Genomic DNA, 20,639 nt, shown 5'->3' with positions numbered 1-20,639 from the left:
GAAGATCTGGGAGATGATGATCTAGTCTAAAATATGTACCGAAATGAATACGTTCTGAAAGCTAATCTAAACCTCTGTGGGTGGAAACATTTCATCAGGGAAATAAAAGCAGCAGAATGAACATATCCCATCGTACCTCAGTCTGGATTTAAATAAGTTACCACAAACAGCTGTCGTTTCAATCTATCTTTAATTTACAAAAGCAGCACTGATCGCATTTTCCATTAATATGAACTCATCTCATCACACAGAGGAAATAGGTTGGACTGAAATCCACACAGTGTGTTCTGCATCAAACATTAACCCAGCATTCATTCCTCATCCCAGATCTGAATGACATTCCTTCAGATCAGGGATCTGTACTTCCTGGAAGGTCAGTTTGTTTGTGGATCCACCCAGTCCCAAACGTGGACGGACCCGTCTGAAGCTGCAGACAGCAGCGTCCTCGGCCGCTCAGGATGCCAGACATGGGTGGTGATGAAGATGGGGGCGGAGCCATCGCCGTGCTGCGAGGAAACTGAATGGCCGGCGTGCTGGAACAGCGGCGAGGCGTCCTGCAGCTCCGCCCTCCATCCGGCGGTGTCGTAAATCTGAACGAGTCCACTGAGTCCTGGAGAGGAGCGCGAGAACCTCAGATCAGACCCAATCTGGTTTTGCTCCAATGAAATGTTCTGGAGGCTTAGTGTAATTTAAGTGATGAGGGACACTCAAACAGATTCAATTGAACTTTTTGTGATTGCGTGGCGAAGGGTTGCGTTGTGATTTTTTTCCCCCCTAAATTTTATTTTTGCCATGACAGTCTTCCAAAAAGTTAAAGTTGCTGCACATAAGATTCCCAAAAGAGGTATTGGCATAGTTAATATTTAAAGTGCAAATAACATTTTCAAGCACCATCTTGAAATAACACTGTTATTAAAGACAAAATCATGAGTTGTCGAAATGCAAAAGAAGAATTTAATATTGATCAGTCAAGTTAACATGAACTGAATACATTGAACATATAAAAATGGTTTTTACTTGTATGTATGGAAGTAAATATGTGCCGTCAGAATTTGAATAAAAAATACCTCTGAAATTTGAATGTTGTATATTAGTGCTTACTTTTTCAGTATTAAAATAAATTCAGAATATATTTTTAACCTAAAAAAAAATTCAATGTCATTATTTTTGCAGTAAAAAAAAATTCGGTGTAAATTTTTTTACATGGTTGCAATTTTCAGTTATTAAAAAAATTCACATTCCTATTTCAAAGTGATCAATTTTTCAATATACATATTTTTCACAGTTTAAATTTTCAGTGTTAAAAAATTCAGCATATAAAAAATTCAACTTTTCAAAATTCGTTGTGCTCAAATTCGCCGTCTCAAATTCAGCGTCTAAAAATTATCTGTCTCAAATTCAGCGTCTAAAATTCGCTGTAAAATGGCCAAGGTTACTTCAGGTCACAGACATTAGCAATGGATGTCCGATTCCAACATCCACCTAATCACGTGACACAACCGTCATATTGAAGAAATACCAGCATCACCCAGGCTGGCGACCATGGAGGCGAACGCAAACCCAACGGTGAGTTTAATGCTTTCATATTTCTATAGTATATTTTATTTTGTGCATGAAGTTTGATACATTATCTTAAAGCCTGATTTAAAACACGGGTTGGGCCGTTGTTAATCTTACAAATTGTAGATTTATTTGTGTTTTATATAGTTTCTATAATTTTAATGAGAGAAGAGCACAGTAGGATTGCCATCCCTTCGTAAAATCTGGAATCGCCCGTAACGAGACGCGATTTGTTCGGTATTTCTGTATGTCCGACAATGTAACGCCTATCACATGCATATAAACATTTAGTGTAACAATAATTACAAAATAAAACACAAGACATGTTAAGCTCAGCTAATGTGGCGGGAGCTAGTAAGGACCCCAGAACGCTTTGGACCATTGATGATGTCACGGTTGCCTAGAAACACTAGGTGCAAAAGAGGGTTAGCAGTCGTGGTGAGCCGTTCTCAACCTGCGTCTTTTTAAAACGTCCTCAACCGATACTCTACCATGTCCTAGCAAAGATACAGGAGAGGGAAGACACACATGCCAGGCTGAACAGTGTCAGTGAGGATGAATGCTAGCAATTAAAAAAAAAATTAAGAAGGAAACTGAAGAAATTATACTGTCTCTTTATTCTTTAAAACTTATGGTACTGCAGTTTTAGTTTCTCTAGTGAAATAGAATGACACTTTCCATCTGCTAGATCCTTATTTTAATTTCTGAAAGGTGGGAACCCTACAGCACAGAGCTTTCCTGAGTAAAAGTGATCATTCTCATGAAGTGTAAATTTCTTTTAACTAATCCTTTTTCAACTGCTACTTTGTCTTTTATATATTTTGTGACTACAGGGTAGTCAGGATGCTATTGTTGAATCTGCAAGCCACTTACTTAATTTACTAACTGAAAGACCACGGAGTGGAGGAAGAGGAGACATGATGAAATTCTGGACTGGATGGGAAAATCTGCCAGCAAGTCTGTCTGTGGAGATTGTTCGTGGAAACTACAAAACACTAAGAATTCCTTGTCACTACTGGAATTACAACTCTTTCAGTGAGGATTTTGTAGCATGCATTTCCTCTACGCAGTCTGGCTTTGGCTTGCTTTGAGTGATTGACCTGTTAAAAATAAATAAATAAATAAATAACAATCTACATTTAAGCTGTAGCAGTTCTTTGTTTGTGAATCAGTTTGTTAAAACAAAACAGTTTTGTTGAAATGTAGAATCAATTCAATTTTCTGATTTTGTCAGATCACAAGTTCGATACATATGTTTAAATGTGATCATATGTATTACTCATTAGAGCGACAACATTGCTGTTACTCTAATTTCTCTAGTTTTGTCAAATTCAAAACTAGAGGAACTAGAATAACACAATGTTCAGAGATATTTCATTTCTCTGAGTCAGTACTGTTTGTACAGGCAGTTTTAAATATGAAACTGAAATTGTTTTTTTATGCAAAATTTTATTGAATGTACTTAGATGAGTTCATATATGCTTTAGGTATTAGAAAATAAACAACATAAGACAAAACTTTTTCTGATTCTTATAATTCAAGTAATGTAAAGCAATACAACAATGTACAAATGTACCTAATGGGTTCCTTTTGAGTAAAGAAAAAAAACAAATTACAAATTTAGAACATTTTTGTTCTCTGACATGTCTACCATAAAAGCACTAAAATTCACCTCTGTGGTAACATGATCAGCATTTTGCTTTACATTTCATAAATGGTGAATTTTTAAACTGGCACGGAAGCGTATTGCTGTCACAGGAAAAAAAATTGAGCGCTATCACGTTATAACGTCATATGTATCTTATTAAAATGTGATAGTTATCTTGTTAAAACATGATTGCCTTTGGTGATTTTGGTTGCTTGGTTACAAACAGCCGTTTGCCGTTATTCAGCTATTGTTATTAAATAAAAATCTGAACATAAAATGTTCAGCAAATACATCTGAGCCTCCGTTATAATCTTTATAACCTCTGTCAAGGCACCGTGGGGTTCAGGAATTGGATGATGTGTACGACCAAGAACCCAGAGCAGGTTAGGAGTCATGTTGCTTCAGTTCGAAGTGGGTGATTGTCCCAGCCACTGCAGAAAGTATCCAGATCATCCTGCAGACATGGCAGGAAGACATAATGGCAACAGAAGAGGTGTGCTTCATTTGAAATGTCCAGGTATCCCTCTTCTTTAAGGTAGTGTAGCACGTCATAATAGATGCACGTTACAGCCGTCCACAGATCTCTCCACAGTCGCTCAGTCCTTCAATTATGGAGTAATAAACGATTAAAAACTGCCCTTCAAATCTCATCATATTGAAGACCACACAAAGCTAATGTTACTATAGACATTCAAAAGCATCACATATTGAAACTTGTCATTTGTACAAACCTTTGATTGTGCACACTCTTCCCAGATATAAAACTGCTTCTTCCTGCTCCAAACGATCACGGAGTCTATCAAAAATATGATTCAGCAAAAGTTCCTTGAAAAAAGAAAAAAAACATTTAAAAAATTGTCAGTAAAATAAAAAAGTATTTTGACATCAGTAGGTCAGCATTGAGAAGTCACAGTAATCTAAATTAAATTATGATATTTAATCTAAAATAAGTTAACAGATGTACTTACAAGCATATATTTTCTTGAAAATTAGTTAAAATCAACTGAAAAACAAAGGCGGTTGTTTATAGTGTTGCTAGGTAACAGAACGAGGTTTTAGGCAAAGTAAAAAGAATGTAAATTAATATTGTATATCAACAATTGTCAGATAAGAGAAGCAGTATTTTGGATGATGTTGTAATGAAGTCACCTGAACAATACGGTAGCTGAACAGAATGGGGTTGTGGTTATAATTAATGTCGGAAAGTGTTCACAGCCCCTCTTTGAAGCACACAAGGCAGCCATATTAGCGGTAGCATCTCCTGAAAAATTACGACTTTACTAAGACTGCCTGTCTCAGTCTCACCTAAGACAACATACAAACAACCCAGAATGTCGCCACCCATCAGTTCTCTTTAAAGATTCTAGACTTGACCCAAGTGGTATTTCTTTTTGAAATAAAACTGGGGAAATTGGACGTGGGACAGCGGGGAGGGGCTGGGGGTGCTAGGAGGTAGCGAGATGTAATATGCCGGTACTACACGGTGTAAGATTAACAACGGCCCAACCCGTGTTTTAAATCAGGCTTTAAGATAATGTATCAAACTTCATGCACAAAATAAAATATACTATAGAAATATGAAAGCATTAAACTCACGTTGGGTTTATGCGTTCGCCTCCATGGTCGCCAGCCTGGGTGATGCTGGTATTTCTTCAATATGATTGTGTCACGTGATTAGGTGGATGTTGGAATCGGACATCCATTGCTAATGTCTGTGACCTGAAGTAACCTTGGCCATTTTACAGCGAATTTTTAGACGCTGAATTTGAGACAAGCAATTTTAGGCGGTGAATTTGAGGCGCGAATTTGAGCACAACGAATTTTGAAAAGTTGAATTTTTATATGCTGAATTTTTAACACTGAAAATTTAAACTGTGAAAAATATGTATATTGAAAATTTGATCACTTTGAAATAGGAATGTGAATTTTTTAATAACTGAAAATTGCAACCATGTAAAAAATTTACACCAATTTTTTACTGCAAAAATAATGACATTGAAATTTTTTTTAGGTTAAAAATATATTCTGAATTTATTTTAATACTGAAAATGTAAGCACTAATATACAACATTCAAATTTCAGTGGTATTTTTTATTCAAATTCTGATGGCACATATTTACTTCCATGCAGGTTCACCTTTCAAAAGACGTGAAAGATGAAGTTAAATTAAAAATCTACTGAGTTGGAGTGACGAGTCGGAAAAGAAGGTAGTCCAGAAAACATGAAGATGATTGGTCAGACTTGTGGAAAAGTTGCAATGACTGGAGAAAATTCACTAATGATTGCTTTGATAATATGATTGCAACTTCTTGGGGGGACTGAGAAGTTAAAGGAATCGGATTCAAAGAGGCTCTAAAACCAGTAAAATGTCGCAGCGAGCTGAAAAACCAAAACTCATCCATCCTGATAAAAGAAAAAATTGCTTGATGATGATGATGATAAATAATTATTTAACTTTCTCTCCCCTAGATTAAATTTGACTTTTTATGTCACAGTGACATTAGACATGCTACTAGATTACACAGTCACCTGCATCTGTTTTTCAACCAATTTCAATGAATAAATGATTGTTCTCTCTAAATCTGTTCTCATCTCAGGTTATTGAAACTGCTTTTCAAGGGGACAAAATGCATTAAAGTAACAAAGAGGTAAAAATAAAAATGCTTACTCAACATTAGATTAAAATTAAAATGTTTAGTCTTTTGTAGGAAAGTATTTTCTCCCTCTCAGGAAGCTGGGAAACATAAAAACTAAAGCTAGCATCTGATCACAGAATACATAAAAAAAGAAAGATTTTGGCCAAAATTAGCAGAAATTTACTGCATTTTTACTCAGAACCTTCTGATTCAGCTGGTAAATAATAGTTTTTACAGTGTGTGCATTAACCAACCTGACACTGAGAAGCAGCCGTCCAACGCTGGAGCCCACGCCACTGTGACATCCTCCGGTTGCCTTGGCGACGTCTGGACGTCCAGCTGAGCCCGATACACGGCTCCTCCCATATTCCTGAGGTCTGAAACGACGGCCTGACCCGAGGAGGAGAGCCTGATGACCCTACACTGCGGCGCTGCAGAGGCGTCTGTCCACCAGAGGGCGCATTCCCCCGGTGAAGGTGAGGCCTGAGGCGGAGCGGATGTCCGAATATCTGCGAGGTAAACGGTGCCGTCACAGCAGCTGGCGAGGAACGCCGTCTCACTCACAAACTTTAAGGAGCTCAGAGGTTCTGTCGAGTCGACCTCTGTTGGAAGAGAACAGCATCAAACCCTGAAACTGTCATGACGTCCAGCTGCAGGAGGAGGTTCAGGCGTCTACCGAGTCTGTAGAGAGTCTGTCCTGTGCTGAGCTGGGTCAGCTGGACGCCGCTGCTCTGAGCTCCATGAAGGACTTGAGGCGACGAGGAGAGTCGAGCTGCGATCCTGCTGCCGCTCTGAGAAACGCTCGTCCCCGGGAGACTTCCTGTTTTCCTGATCACATCTGGCACAGGAAGTCAGCAAACAGTACAGACTATTATTATTATTATAGTCATAAATAATATTCTACATGTAACTGGATATGAATTGGACCTGCTTCTGCTTCTTCTTGGTTCTGCTTAAATTATATTGATTGTTTAAAGTTCTTTTCACATCTGATAGTCCAGTAGACTTGGTTTGTTTGGGAAGTGAAAAGTTTCATCTGTTGTTCTCTTTCACACTGCACTATCACACCAATCAAACCCTCTCAACAACTCCTTCACCTCCTCGCCTGTGGGGGCGCTGCACCAAGAACTACTGAAGGTAATGACACAAAAACCTCTGGAGAAGACATTGAAAGCACAAAGGTAAACAATGATGGAGTGGCATCAGATTTTAGTAGTTGCAGGATTTGGCAAAAAATAACAAGCCATTTTGTCCTGCTAGTGCTAGACTTGCATGTTTGTTTTATTTACCCAGAATGCCTTCAATCAGATGTTAAATTACTTAGAAATCAGACATTTGGGCCTTTCACTCAATGTTAGTGTAAATTGCTAATTAGCTAATTACTAATTAGATTCAATAGGCACTAAAAGAATTAAACATTGTTCCATCTCAGTATGTTTATTATTTTACTGTTGCTAAATACTGAAAATACTTCCTAGAAGTTTATATCCCTTGTTTCCTGACCTATAATGTATTATATTAGAATATATACTTATGAAAATAATCATTTATTTCATTAATATTAATATTATTTATAGTAATCTAAAGTAATCTTCTGACTCAAATTTGGATAATCAAACTTCATGCACAGAATTTACTTTTTCAACATACTAAAATTTTATGTATTTCTTCTTAATACTGGTATTATTATTTAAATTTTTTATTATGAGAATAAAAAAAATAAATTGTCATTTATCAGTTTGAGCAATGGCAATTCTTGCATCATAAATGGAAAGCAGGAGGGAGCCCCTCTTTTTTGCTGCCCACCAACTAATTCATCTGATGTGAGAAAGTTAGATAAAAGGAAATACTTTTTTACAGAACAAAATAAATGTTCTGCTGTTTTCAGTGACTAAAAGAGAAGCAGCAAAAATAATTTCAAAAAACTAACTTAACATTTTTGAGATGACATTTTCTGTTATTAAAGAACAAACATGAGAACATGGAGGTTCTACTTGGTGCACAAGGCACGATTAGCTGATACTTAATTTCTGTTTAGTGAGTTTAATGAGAAAAGAACAATCACAGATTCTAGAAATGGCAATAAAAGACCTTTAATTAGTCAGTGTGATTCAGATAAGCTCAGGAAGTAACTATAGAATTGAAAAGCTCCTGCAGCTGCAGATATGAAGAGATAAGCTTTAGTTTTCTACAATAAGGCAGGAAAACATTCAACATAAAGCACATTATTCAGCCTCTATAGTTGATATGAGGCTGGTATATTTCAACTTAAAGTTGTTTTGCTTGGAATAGTAAAAAAATGAGTTTAGCTTTGCCTGAGTTTCTGTCATTTGTTTTAATTTTTAAGGGATTTTTAAGGAATAGGGATAAAAAATTGTATTGATTGTTAATTTGAATTTGTACATCAAGAAACTAAGGATTCAAGGATTTACTTACCTTAGATAACAGGATTATTAGATAAGATTTCAGCTATCCTCCTTTTAGTGTGGAAATTTCAGATTTGATTACATAATAATCCACCTGTTGACAGGAAAAAAGCTTTTATGATGCTTTTGGCAACAATGCTACCCATGATTTCACTGCAGTGCTTGTTGGCCCTGAGTTTTCTCCTGGACAGACTGGTGACTGCATCCTGCCCACGCCATGCAGCGCTCCATCACTGCAGCTGTTGTTTTCCTTCCTCTCCTGCTCGTCTTCGGCAGCCTCATCACTCTGTTCTTCCTGCTGTCTGACAGGCGAGAGTCTGAGTCACTTTCAGTAAGTCAGAAACAAAGAATCCAACTTGGGGTCTGGATTACAATAAAACTCCTCCATGCATGCATGCCGGTGCATCTAAAAAACTGTTATATATTTTAATGATTATGGATTAGAGATAAAAACAACCTGAAATTCAATGACTCAAATAATCAGAATATAAAATAAGATCAATAAAAATGACATTTGGAACAGAAATATTAGTGTGAAATGTGTGCTCATTTTTATTCTTTCAGTGTTTGGTTGTGGCTCCTTTCGCATAAATTTCTGTACTAATGCAGCATAACATGGAGGAGATCAGCCTGTGGTTCAGCTGGAGTTCAGGAAGCCCAAGAGTTTGGCTTTTCTCATCTTCCTCCTGACAACACACCAGTCTTTGTGGGGTCAAAGGTCAGGACAGTTCACCGGCCAATCAACCACATTTAGAGGCTCAGGAAACCTTTTTAGATGTTTTGAGTTAATTATATGATAAAGGTGTGATGCCATCTTTTTTTTTTCGCAATATTTTAATTTCCTGGGATGCTGAATTTTGAGTTTTCATTACCTGCAAGCATTAATCATCTAGTTTACATGAAATAAGTGTTGAAATATTTAACAAATATATAACAAGTGAGTTTCACTTTCCAAAGTTTAGACCACTTTATCAGACAGCCTGGGGTGAGGCGGGTTGCTCACTGAAAAAAGTATTTTATTTGCTTTTTATTTGAACAAACATGGACTATGATAACTTTAGTGATAATTTATTTGACTACATGTGCCTCTTGGAAGCAGCATCCTGCTGGATATGAAGCGAAACGGGAATAAGCAAGCTCAATACATGCAAAATATGACCTTTCTGACTGGATAAGAGTGAATTTAAATTAGATCAGACTAGTCATCACAGCAGAGAGCCGTTCATGTCTGTTGAAATGTTTCAGCATATTCAGAGAAGCAGTCACACACTAGTTGACATAGAAAACTAGTCTTAACTTCTAGCTTCTTTTTGAGAAAACTAATTTAACACAACATCCTGCGTCACATCAGCTGCTGCTGGGTTTTTAACATCACTGCGATCTGACAGAGTTTCTTCCACTGCTGTAGTCGCAGCAGGAAAGCTTTTACCCTCCTGAGTTAGGAGGATTGTTCAACTGTCCATGAGATGAGCCAGTTAGCAGCACAAATAAAAAACTTCCCCTGCAACCCAAAAAGAAACAGGATCTTTAATCAGAATCATTGTTTTGGTCATTTTTTTATGTTTTAGATTTATTTTTGAAGATTTTATATTCTCCTCTCAAAGCTATTCCACTGTTAGTTGTTATGGCTTTAGGCAAGACGCTGAAATGGTGTTTACTCGTTGATGCCTGGGCATCTTTTTTTGGAGATTTACTCAGAAATAACACCCCCAAAATGAATTAAATATATCTCAGGAACTGCCAGGTGTATTTGAATGGTTCTGGTATCAATATAAAAGTAATGCTCTATAGAATACTTTGGAGAGGTAAAAAATCAACACTCACTGAGTGAAAGCAATAAATATGGCATTCAAAAATGGGAAAAATATATATTTTGTGATGTGGATTCCTCTTTGAGAGAACATCTAGCAATCCACAGTACACTTTAAGACGGCATTCAAAATTGACTAAAAGATGTTGGATGTATTAAAAAAAAACACTTCATAAACCACATTTACTGTAAAATAGAGATATTTCTTAAATAAAAATCAAGGAATGGACTTTGTGCTTCATCTTGGTTTGAACAATCTTCATATTTTTCCAAACAACAATCTATATTCGAATTCTAAAGTTCAAACAACTTCCCTCAGCATCATTTTGCCTGTTAATAAAACGTGACGAATCAGCCTGTGCAAGTGTGCAACCCGGCCAGCCTGATGAATACTAATGCTGGGAAATAGGTCATCTAATGAAATGATGCACATCAACAAGCCGATGGAGTGAGCACTCACTCGCTACAGGTGGGAGGCAAAAGATGTGGCTTTTCTGTTTGTTTGTCCTTCTTGTTGACACATCACTTAGGACCGATAATTAACCAGCTGGAAGGCACAAAGTTTGTCAGAACATACTTAGCAATAAAAATAGATTTTGCACTCCTTTTACTAACAAATGTTTGGATGTGATGGAGTTCTGATGTGAATAAGTAGAGGTCAGCTCTAAATTATGTATGATCTGCTTACTAGAGTAACCAACACGTACGTCTGTCCTGACATTTCCTCTGCAGAGTGACAGAAACAGAAACTAAATGTTCAGCATGGTTCATGAGTTCAACCTCTTAATTCTGAGGTTTTGTTTCAGTCTAATGGAAGCTGAGCTTAGCAACATATCTCATTTTTCGATCTATAATATTAAAAGTTTTTCAGTTTCGGGTGGTGTAAAAGTATTTTCTCAGCTTGTATAAATCCTTTGGTTCTCATTTGAGCTTATCTCAAGCTGGATTGAGTTTGTTTAGTCTAGAATGCTTCTTTCCACAAACTGCTTTGCAAACTCAATATCTCCATTACTCCAACGAGAGACAATATTTATCGTCAAAATGTAATCACACTGAAATGTGATTTGACTTAGGAAATAACATTTCATCAGACCGTTCTCAGTTTTAAAAACAGGCCTTCGAGTCTGATTATAATCAGAGAAATGATTATAATCATTAACAGGATGGTTAACTCTTTCTCTGGGTGCAGTACTCTTTCTAAATTATGATTAAATATTGATGCCATAAAAACATCAGGTCACTGATTAAACATGCAGGCAACACTAACAAATCAGTCATGATGTTTTATGTGAAAATTAAGACATTCATATTTAATTATCAAACATTATTACAACTAATAAAGGATTAATTAAGGGAAGGAAACTTGAGAAGATGCTTAAAAGCAGAAATAAACTAAAACACTATTCATTTTTTAAAAAGTTTTTACTTAGATTTAAAAATTCATCTGCATGTCGACTTATTTGAAGATTGTTTGGTGTGAACCTCCTTTTTATTGTTTTCATGGTTGCACATTTAATATTCTAGCTCCCTCTCACTACAGAGGTAACACTGTTTTTAATTTTGGGACAAAAACTGCACCGAGCATGCTCAGTACAGTAATAAGTAAGAGACAGAATAATGAAGCATTTAACAATTAAGGAGACACACAGGCTGACAGAAGCTAGAAAGAAAATAGTAAAAATTGGTCACAATCAGTTTATGTTTGAGATGAAGTAAACTCAGAATGGGATTCCACTGATGAAACAGGAGGAAAGAAGAAGATAAAATGTATATTCTATGATGTAAAAAACAAACAAAAAAAAACACACAAAAATGAACACAAACTGAATTACAATAAACATTTATCTCATAGTTTCTGGTTTTAAACATAAAAATGAGCTCAAATATTAAAAAATATTCCACATCTCAACAGATTTTCTACATCAATTACTTCAAAATATTTTTAAAATATTTAAAAATATTATGATAGAGCAATATTATTATATGATTTTACAAACCCTGTTCAGATCAGATATTAATATCGGGTCAAATTTCCACATCAGTGCATTTCTGTTATGCACTTAGCATTAAGGAACTGTTACTGAACATTAAAGATCAAAAGGTTCGACAAAGAACAATATTGGGACCATTGAGGAGCCCAACAAACAGTTCCTAAATGTTTTAAAACATATTTTTAGATCTCCTTTGATTGTTTCACTTCACTCAGTGAAGTGAAACAAAACTGTCTCCAAGGTTCATTTATGCTGCCGGTTTTATCAGTTTGGATTTACTCCACCATCCAAAACACATTTCTGTTTTCACCTCAAACTCATTATTACTCAAACTAATAAGTTTTAGTTTCATCATCAGGTTTTTTAGATGTCTTATCGATGTGTCTGAGAAACTACCAGCTACCGTTTGTGGTCCATGCTGTGTGAGCGCCATGTTTCCCAGCTGTGAGCATCAGTCCAGATGTTTGCCACAGACCCATCTGAGCTGAGGCTGGTCTCTGAGGTCCGTCGTCTCTGAGCTGGAGAGCCAGGTGCACTGGCAGGCGTAAGCCCGCAAACCCTTCCTCTTCTTCAGTTTGGCTCGGAGCTTCTGGCGGTCCGGCACGTTGTTCCTGCAGCAGCCACAGAAAAAGTGGCAGCAGTTTAATCACTCAACATGCAGGCTGCTCATTTTAGCAAACAGTGCAATTTTCTCATTTAACACACAATAAAAGAGTTATGCAGTCATCATGTTTTTATTTTTGTTTGTTTTGTTTTTTTTAAACTCAACTATTCAACAAGAAAATTTACCTTCTGGCTGTGAGCAGAACTTTTAATAACATAAAAATATAGTTAATCCACTTCAAAACTACAAAAATATCTTTTGACTTCCCTTATCAACTTTTAGAAAATTCACTGGAAGTTAAACTGATGCAGTAATGTTTTCTCAGCATTTATGAATGGTTATAAAATGTTGGAAACTTCAAAAATCAATGTGTTATGAAACCAACTGCCTGCAAAGTTTACACATGATAAAGACAGAGAGATGAGAATTTTCATCATCTGCATTTCAATATAACACTGCAAAAACACAAGAAATGTGTAACAAATAAATATGTGTAAATATTTTAGCACACTTGAAAGAAGACACAACTAACTCTCCAGCAAGATATATAGGGGCTTGTTTTAAGTACTTAATTTCTTAAAATTATACTTAAATAATTACATAATTTTTCATTATTTGCTGAAAAAGTATGACTGTACATCCACAGGCAGATTATTTCACTTACAGTATGACTTGGGGGGAAAATGTCATTACGTGAAATAATCTGGCTGTGAAACTAAAACTTTTTAAAATCAATACTAAAAAATTATTAACTAATAACAAGCTCCCATATCTTTCTGAAAAGTTAATTGTAAGTTAGTTTTGTCTTATTTCAAGTGTACTGAGATATTTGCAATAGAAACTTGATTTAAAAAAAATCTAGTTGGAAAGATTTTGTGTTTTTACAGCGAATGAGCATTTATGATTAAAATCAGTCCAGATGTTCTGTTTAAGAATAGATTAAAACATGAAAAACAACTTTTATGATTTCTGAGCTTCTTTTGGTTTCATCACCTTTCAACTCTGTGTTTCAGTCTCAAAAAGTGTCTCTTTAAAACGGTAAAGGAGGATGAAGTGCATTAACATCTTAACTGATGAAACCAGACCTGTGTGTGAAAATTAATTTCGCCACCACCTGCCTGGACTGTTAATGAAAGGCTGTTAAGGTCCATTAAAGCCTGCTAAAGGCTCATTTCTGGACCCACCGCCAGCAGCTGCAACACCAATAAGACGCTTGATGCTTTAGCTGAAGCTCCTGAATGCTTTCTGCACAGTTTCATCAGCTGCACTGTTGCCACATTACCAGCTGATTGGATAATTGCTTTGCAAAGTGCTCACTGAAAACAGGCTTTAGCTTGTTTTAACCAAAACATTTTAATTACCAGTTGTGTGACTAACTTGGTTTTATCCAATATAAGCGCCTTTGGATTTAAAGATCAGCCATATGATAATATTAGCAGATATAAAGAACAGAGTGAAGTTAAACCTCAGTCCAGCTGTTTTCATCACGAGTTCACAGCTGTAAATCTGCTCTTTAGCAACTTTTCCATCAACATGAGATTAAAGAAAGCAGCTGTTCCAGTTGGAGATCTCCCATAGAGCACCTGAGTTGGATTTAAAAAGCTCACATCTGCATCTGATCAGCGTATTTAAAATGAAATGGGATCAATTTAGAGTAAACTTATGTTGGTGTAATAAAAAAGTGTGGGTTTTTTAATTAAAAAGCTGTTTCATTGCTAAATCCCGTCAGATTTTACTTCTTCCTGTCTCTGTTTTACAACTAGTTCAGGATAATTTGCCTGAACAAAACCACTTAGAAAAAATAAATATTTACAACTTAATTTCATCCAATTCAATCCCAATAGCTTTAATCTCTGTTTTCTTTTAGTTACTGAAAAATTAAAACCACTTCATCTTGGTTAATAAAAATATTCACCTGTTCACAGAAGACAGCAAACATTAAGCAGTGAAGCTTTTCTCTCCAAATGCTGTTTTGAATGTTTTCATTTCTCTGAAAGAAAGAGAAACACTTCACACCACATCACTTCCTATTTTTGTAGTCAAAAAGGGCTTTTAAAACGCCTTTCTTTATTTGACTAAAAGCTTCATTTGAATTAAAGTTGCTGAGAATTGTGACAGTAATTAGTAATTCAGACAACTGATTTATTCTCTGTGTACACGTATTATTACGGATCCCTCCGCCTGTTTAAACAGCCACGTTTTCAAGAGAGCATAATTAAGAACATATGAATACATGTATATATTTCTTACAATTTCCATCTGCAAATTACACCTTATTTTATAATCTCTATTTTATCTATATTATTGTTTTCTCCACCAGGAAACAAACAAAGGATGTTTCTATTCAATTACAAAAACTGACAACATCAGTCATAAAGAAACCTGAGATGTTAACAGAGGAAGAGTGTGTGTTTAGATGTTCACATAAAGCTGTAGAGGTAAACAGAGCTTCTTCATGTCCTGTCTGGTTTATTTGTTTCGCTGTTTGTCGCTGAGCGGTTGGAGCTGCGACTGCAGCTTTCTGTCTGGATGATTCCACTGACATTACCACTAGAAGGCCAAACTCATCCTCCTGAGTGCTCCTGAGTGTCTCAAAGTGTTTTGAACTTAAAGTAGCACAAAAAAGAAAATCACGCAGAACTATACAGAAAAAAAGGTTAGTGACAAAATGTCAAGGTGTCAAATGATGTGTGTGACTTGGGTAGATGTGAGCGCAGTGGAGTTGGCTTTTCTTTCTGAACTACAACAGGCTGACAACAAAAAGTAACTTTAACAACTTCATCCAAATTGAACCAATCTGACAATAACGTGATTGTAATTCAGACCATCACAAGATGGAATCAAATCACCATTTTAAAAAGAGTTTTATTCCATAAAAGGAACAAAATAACTTGCTTATGGGTGCGTTGAGGGAGCTGAAGTACTAAAGCAAAAATTTCTGTGTCTAACTCCCAGAAAACAGCTGTCCACTTCAAATCCTTTAATCTTTTACAAAACAACGTCTGCAAGAATAACATGCCAGAAACAAATTTTTATTTTAAAACATATTATCTGTCACATATTCACCCATTCATTAGACGGATCTACACATGAACGGACGGACAGACGGATGAATTGAAGGATGGATGGATGGATGGATGGATGGATGGAGGATGAACCATTCATCATTCGACTGATCTGTCAATCAATTGATCGACAGATCCACACATGGATGGATGGATCTTTAATTTAATGAGTTAATTTTTTTGGTATTTTTTGGGATTAATAAAGTATTTTTAACTGAAATGAATTTCATATAAAAACTAAAAACTCTGATATTTTGGTTAAGTTACTGTTGAATTAAGGCCATTAGTTCCATAAAATAAAAATAAAATAATCAGGCAGCTTCAACATTGTCGAACAGTAAATAATGTGTTGTGAAACACAGTTCATGAATTCTCTAATGCATCTAAAATAGCAGAAGATTGCAACACGATATGATTGCAGAGGTTCAATGTCAGAGACGACTGGAGCTTCTTCCTGTTTAGCATCAACATATTTTTACCTTTTGTGCTCAGAGCAGAAATCAACATCAGGAATAGTGGGGATTCGATGATTCATTCATGTTATTTTTGACCAGATGAGGGGAGTCAGCCGAACATAGCAGGACTGAGAATGAGACAGCAGCCAAACGTGCAGACAGGTGTAATAGATCCATCATGTCTCTTTGTGTCAGGACTGCCTCTCCCTGTTAGTTTCAGAGTCTTCGTTTCCAGGCTTTACAACCTGATGTGCTGCGTTCACTTTTCAAAAAACACTAACAAGCCTCACATTCCCATCACTTGTTGCTGCCACTGGATGAAAAAAACAGGCTATATTTCTCAGCTTAATGAAGCCAGAGGAAGTCAAACCTTCAACCTCAAACATTATTAGATTCATCAGAAGCTTCCATATTTCCAACTTGATCAGAGGACTTGAATTAAAAACTCCACTAAATCTGTGGGCAAAATATCCAGATATGTTTTGACAATCAGGAAGCAAACATCTCACTTAGAGAAGGATAAAGGATAAACTCTGCCCTCAGAACTTAATCAACCTCTGGAAGCACCTAGACACACCTCCGTCATCTGACCATGGCGGCCTGTCAAACACAGTTACTGTAACAAATGACGCAGTGTCACATTAAATCAGTTCTTATCCCTCAGGGTGACGCACATCTACAAACAATGTGACCATCACCTTGGGGTCAACTGCACCAGAAGATGGGGGCGATGCTGGCCTCAATGTGCGATCACGTTTTAATCTGCTCCTGATTTTATACTGAGAACGTAATTCATTTACAGAGAGCTAATCAATCATATCACCTAATTGGGTGATAAAACTGTGACTGGACATTGAATAGCAATGATTTTATTAGGAAGATCAAACTACCCTCACTGAATCAGGAATTAGACATTATGAAAATATAAGATAAAGACATTTTGTAGAAAATTGTCTTCACATTAGCTGCATTTCCAATAACTGCACAATTTGTCAACCTTTGAAACAGTAATCCTAATTTCAAACCATTTCCAACCCTAATTCAAAACTGTAATTAAATAATAAAATATAATTATTAAATAATACAATTAAATACCTTATCTTATTATCTATTTTTACTACTCAACTAAATTATAAACAAAAGTGAAACTAAATGTAAACATAATATAAAAAAGGTGATAAAATGACAAATTTATCACAAATATTTAAACAAATCAGACATCTAAACCAAATTAGATCCTGGTATTATTCATTCAGTTCCTGTTTTTGTTTTTTACACAATGCAACAAAACCCCAAAACTGGCAAAAATGTAATATTTTTGTCTCTATTCATAAATCACTGAATAGTTTGTGATGGAGGGTCAGATAGAACCAGTAGACTTCTTCAGCTTATTTCAAAACAGGAAATGAAGACCTCCTTTGATTGTTTCATTTCTAAAGAACGACTTCATTAGTTACCAGGTTAGATTGCACCGTTGTGGTGTTAAAAGGAAGCCGCTGTGAGCTGATCTGAAATAACATGAAGTCTGCTTGTTTATATTATGGTCACATTGATGTCCAGATTACAGAACTGTCCCCATCAGGAGGAAAGAGCAGCAGCTCTCATGGCCTGATGTGGACGTGGGCGACTTAATGACGCTCTTACATTTATTTATTTATTTATTTACAAAGATGCTCACCTCTTAAAAACTAGCTTTTAACCCTCTTATCTTCGATGCTTTGCGTTAAAGGATGTTAATGGAAGGAAACAATATCCGCACGGGTAAATACTGCCACCTTTTGGTCAAAAACTAAAATGTCACCCAAAGCAGCAGTTTCCTTTTCACTTAGGAACTTTCTGAAAAAGTTTTTAACTGGGGTTTTATAATCTGAAATTAATTTTGAATTTACTAAAGCAGATTATTTTAGGAATTGAGGGATTATAAATCTGAGATAATTCACCAATAATAAAAATATATAATTCAAGAAGATACCCATTAAGGGGAAGGCCATTAAGAGTATACTCATTAAATATGTAGAAAAAGTATTTGAATAAGCCTTCAGACTCACCTGAGGAACAGGTAGTCACATGATGCGTCCCATTCAGAATCGTCAAACATCAACACCCGGAAGTCACAGGAGATGCACCTCAGCTGGTCACATGACCTATCCATGCATACACATTGCCACCAGTCATGGATTTTTTTTAACTTACTTCTATTAAACACATTTCATTTATCAGCGAATTATAGTTGAAAAGTGCAAATTCTGCATGATCAGAATGAACTGGGATAAGAAATCAAGGACACTGAGGTTCTGTGTCCTGATAAATCCAAAGCAGATGAGACTCAACAGACGCTGTTGGAATAAATTTATGTTTTCACACCTTTTGGAAGTGGCTGTTCCAACACCGTTTGTTACTGAGCTCCCACCGATGAAAACAGGACAGCACCTGGAAGCGGAACAGAGAACGCAGAAAGTCTCAAAGTGACACACAAAGACACCGCAGGGAAAATCAAAGTCGCCACGGAAACAAGAATAAAAGCTTTTATTGGTAGAAAATGAGAGATAAGATTAAAATCTACGGCTCAGATATGTCCAGTGCTCACGTTCAATCAGGTGCTATATTAAATTATTTTTTCCCAGTTAAAGTTAACTTAATTTTTTTCATAAAAACAGCAATACAGAAAAAAATGTTAAAAGTACCATCTTTCTTCTTTTGTAACTGTTTTGTTTTTTTCTTTTATTCAAGCTAAAATACTCACTTTCTTCCAGCAGACTGTGACGAGAGTTTCTTCTCTGCTTGTTCTCTTTTAGAAAACTGTTCACCCTGAAAAAGAACAGTAAGAAAGAAAGAGATTAAAGACAATGAAATAATTTGTTTATGACTATTTAATTTATCTTGAGTCTAAATAGTTTTTAAATCAAACTTTCACAGAAAGTCACATTTTGATAAAAGCTTCACGAAAAGCCAAAGAAGAAACATGCCATGTGGAAACACTTTGTGATATTAAGAATTTTAACACTTTTTGCTGACTTCAATGATTTAGACATTTTTACATGCTCAATGCAAAGAAAAAAATATGTTGCAAAAGATATATTTTTTCTAAGAAACTGTTAAAAAAGCACAAACAAAATAAACTTAGGTGTGGCATTTATGGAGACACGATCTTTTATTTTTATAATCTAAAATGATTCTCTAAGCACCTCTGCCACAAATATTTTACAGACATGAGCCCACCTTTGACTGAGGAGAACTGTTGTATTCATCCTCCAGTAATTCTTCCAGTAGGTCATCAATATCCTCAGAAACACTGCTTTTATGTGGCTCACATTTTGCAGCACTAAGTCACAAAAACAAAATGTTACTGTACGCAGTACTGAATACCATCTGCATAATTTATGAAAAGTGGTTTTCAAGAAATAGAGGAGTTTTAAAAACTTTGAGCTAGTTAGCAAACATCCAAACACTTGTTGCTGACTTCAGTGGTTTAGACATTTTGAGCTCTTGAGTTATTAATGAATGACAAGAAAGATTTATGAAAGTTTGGCACTTGTTGAAATCATTTTTAGTACAATTTATTCATGATGTTTGTTTTTGCACTGTTATTTATAGCCAAAAATGGAAAAGCTTCGTATGAATGTAAATTTATGATTTATGCTGATATACAAGTACATCAAAAAATGTGACTATAATAAAAAGTTCAATATTTTTTGTCCCTCATTTCAGAAAGCAAGGATTCGTCACAAATAGAGTGAAATATTTCAAGCCATTTCTTTATTTCTTGCAGTTACTGTTAAGGTTTTCAGATCTGAACTTGCAATTAAAATGGCAATTGTTGCATAAATTCATAAGGACCTGTTCACCTTAAAAACCGCAGAAACATAATTTATCAGGACTAAACTCAAACTGGCACACAACTTGTTCAATTATTGGGAGTTTAAGTGATGTTTATTTGCTACAAGCGAACATGTGCTAGCAAAAGTAGCTTTGTTTACCTCCAACCTTCCTGTTTATTTTCGTCTTTGTTACGTTTTAGACCGGAAGACGCTGCAGAAGCTTTACTACAGAACTTGTTTTCCACTTCATCCAGCAGCTCATCCAGGTCATCGTCATCCATGATAAGTTATTCGTCTTTGCCCTGCTAGCTTCGGGGCCTGATCAGCGCTCACAGGCCAGCTTCCATCGCCGATCTCAGCGTTCGCCGTTGCTAGGTAACAAAGCGGAACTCGACCAAAGTCTAAAATAAATGTTTTTCAAAATAAAAGCCGAAATCGAATTCTCTAAAACCATTGGAGCTTTTGAGACAGTCCCCTTGATAAAACAACACATTGTTGCCATGATTAAACATCAAAACTGTCCCAAGGTAAAATTACGAGAAAATATGCGTTCAGCTGCACAACATCCAAAGCCAGAGGGAATAATTGTCCAATATGAAACATGCTAATGCCGCAACCTAAACAAA

General features: G+C 35.9%; 2 protein-coding genes across 4 annotated transcripts; both read right to left on the bottom strand.

The window, feature by feature from the left end:
- Window positions 1-171: 171 nt before the first annotated feature.
- wdr73 (WD repeat domain 73) lies at window positions 172-8,416 on the bottom strand. Its single transcript, XM_044117103.1, has 4 exons — window positions 8,413-8,416; window positions 6,521-6,682; window positions 6,099-6,446; window positions 172-610 (listed from the first exon to the last, which is right to left on the bottom strand). The coding sequence occupies exons 1-4, from the start codon at window positions 8,414-8,416 to the stop codon at window positions 375-377; spliced, it is 750 nt and encodes a 249-aa protein (XP_043973038.1). The 3' UTR covers window positions 172-374.
- cfap418 (cilia and flagella associated protein 418) lies at window positions 7,707-20,393 on the bottom strand. 3 transcript variants are annotated; one of them, XM_044117297.1, is made up of 7 exons: window positions 20,173-20,393; window positions 19,415-19,517; window positions 18,939-19,003; window positions 18,560-18,625; window positions 18,244-18,339; window positions 12,475-12,682; window positions 7,707-8,572 (listed from the first exon to the last, which is right to left on the bottom strand). In XM_044117297.1, exons 1-6 carry the CDS (start codon window positions 20,292-20,294, stop codon window positions 12,523-12,525), a joined length of 612 nt encoding a protein of 203 aa, XP_043973232.1. In that variant the 5' UTR covers window positions 20,295-20,393; the 3' UTR covers window positions 7,707-8,572; window positions 12,475-12,522. The 3 variants fall into 3 exon arrangements, with proteins under 3 accessions (XP_043973232.1, XP_043973233.1, XP_043973231.1); XM_044117298.1 differs by having other exon boundaries at window positions 7,707-8,568; XM_044117296.1 differs by lacking the exon at window positions 7,707-8,572 and having other exon boundaries at window positions 10,795-12,682.
- Between the last annotated feature and the right edge of the window lie 246 nt (window positions 20,394-20,639).

The sequence above is a fragment of the Gambusia affinis genome, linkage group LG05 (genome assembly GCF_019740435.1).
Source record: "Gambusia affinis linkage group LG05, SWU_Gaff_1.0, whole genome shotgun sequence".
NCBI classification, from domain to species: Eukaryota; Metazoa; Chordata; class Actinopteri; order Cyprinodontiformes; family Poeciliidae; genus Gambusia; species Gambusia affinis.
The sequence above is the reverse complement of the archived record's forward strand: the minus strand, read 5'-3'. Positions and strand labels throughout refer to the sequence as shown.

Excerpts from the sequence above, each read along its gene's own strand:
- wdr73 (XM_044117103.1), bottom strand. Across the intron at positions 6,447-6,520 it reads ACAGACTCTCTACAGACTCG|AGGTCGACTCGACAGAACCT; the intron begins GTAGACGCCTGA and ends CTCTTCCAACAG. Across the intron at positions 611-6,098 it reads CGGCTGCTTCTCAGTGTCAG|GACTCAGTGGACTCGTTCAG; the intron begins GTTGGTTAATGC and ends GCTCCTCTCCAG.
- cfap418 (XM_044117297.1), bottom strand. The coding sequence starts at position 20,294 with ATGGATGACGATGACCTGGATGAGCTGCTGGATGAAGTGGAAAACAAG. Across the intron at positions 18,626-18,938 it reads TCACAGTCTGCTGGAAGAAA|GTGCTGTCCTGTTTTCATCG; the intron begins GTGAGTATTTTA and ends TTCCGCTTCCAG. Across the intron at positions 12,683-18,243 it reads TGTGACTACCTGTTCCTCAG|GAACAACGTGCCGGACCGCC; the intron begins GTGAGTCTGAAG and ends TGGCTGCTGCAG.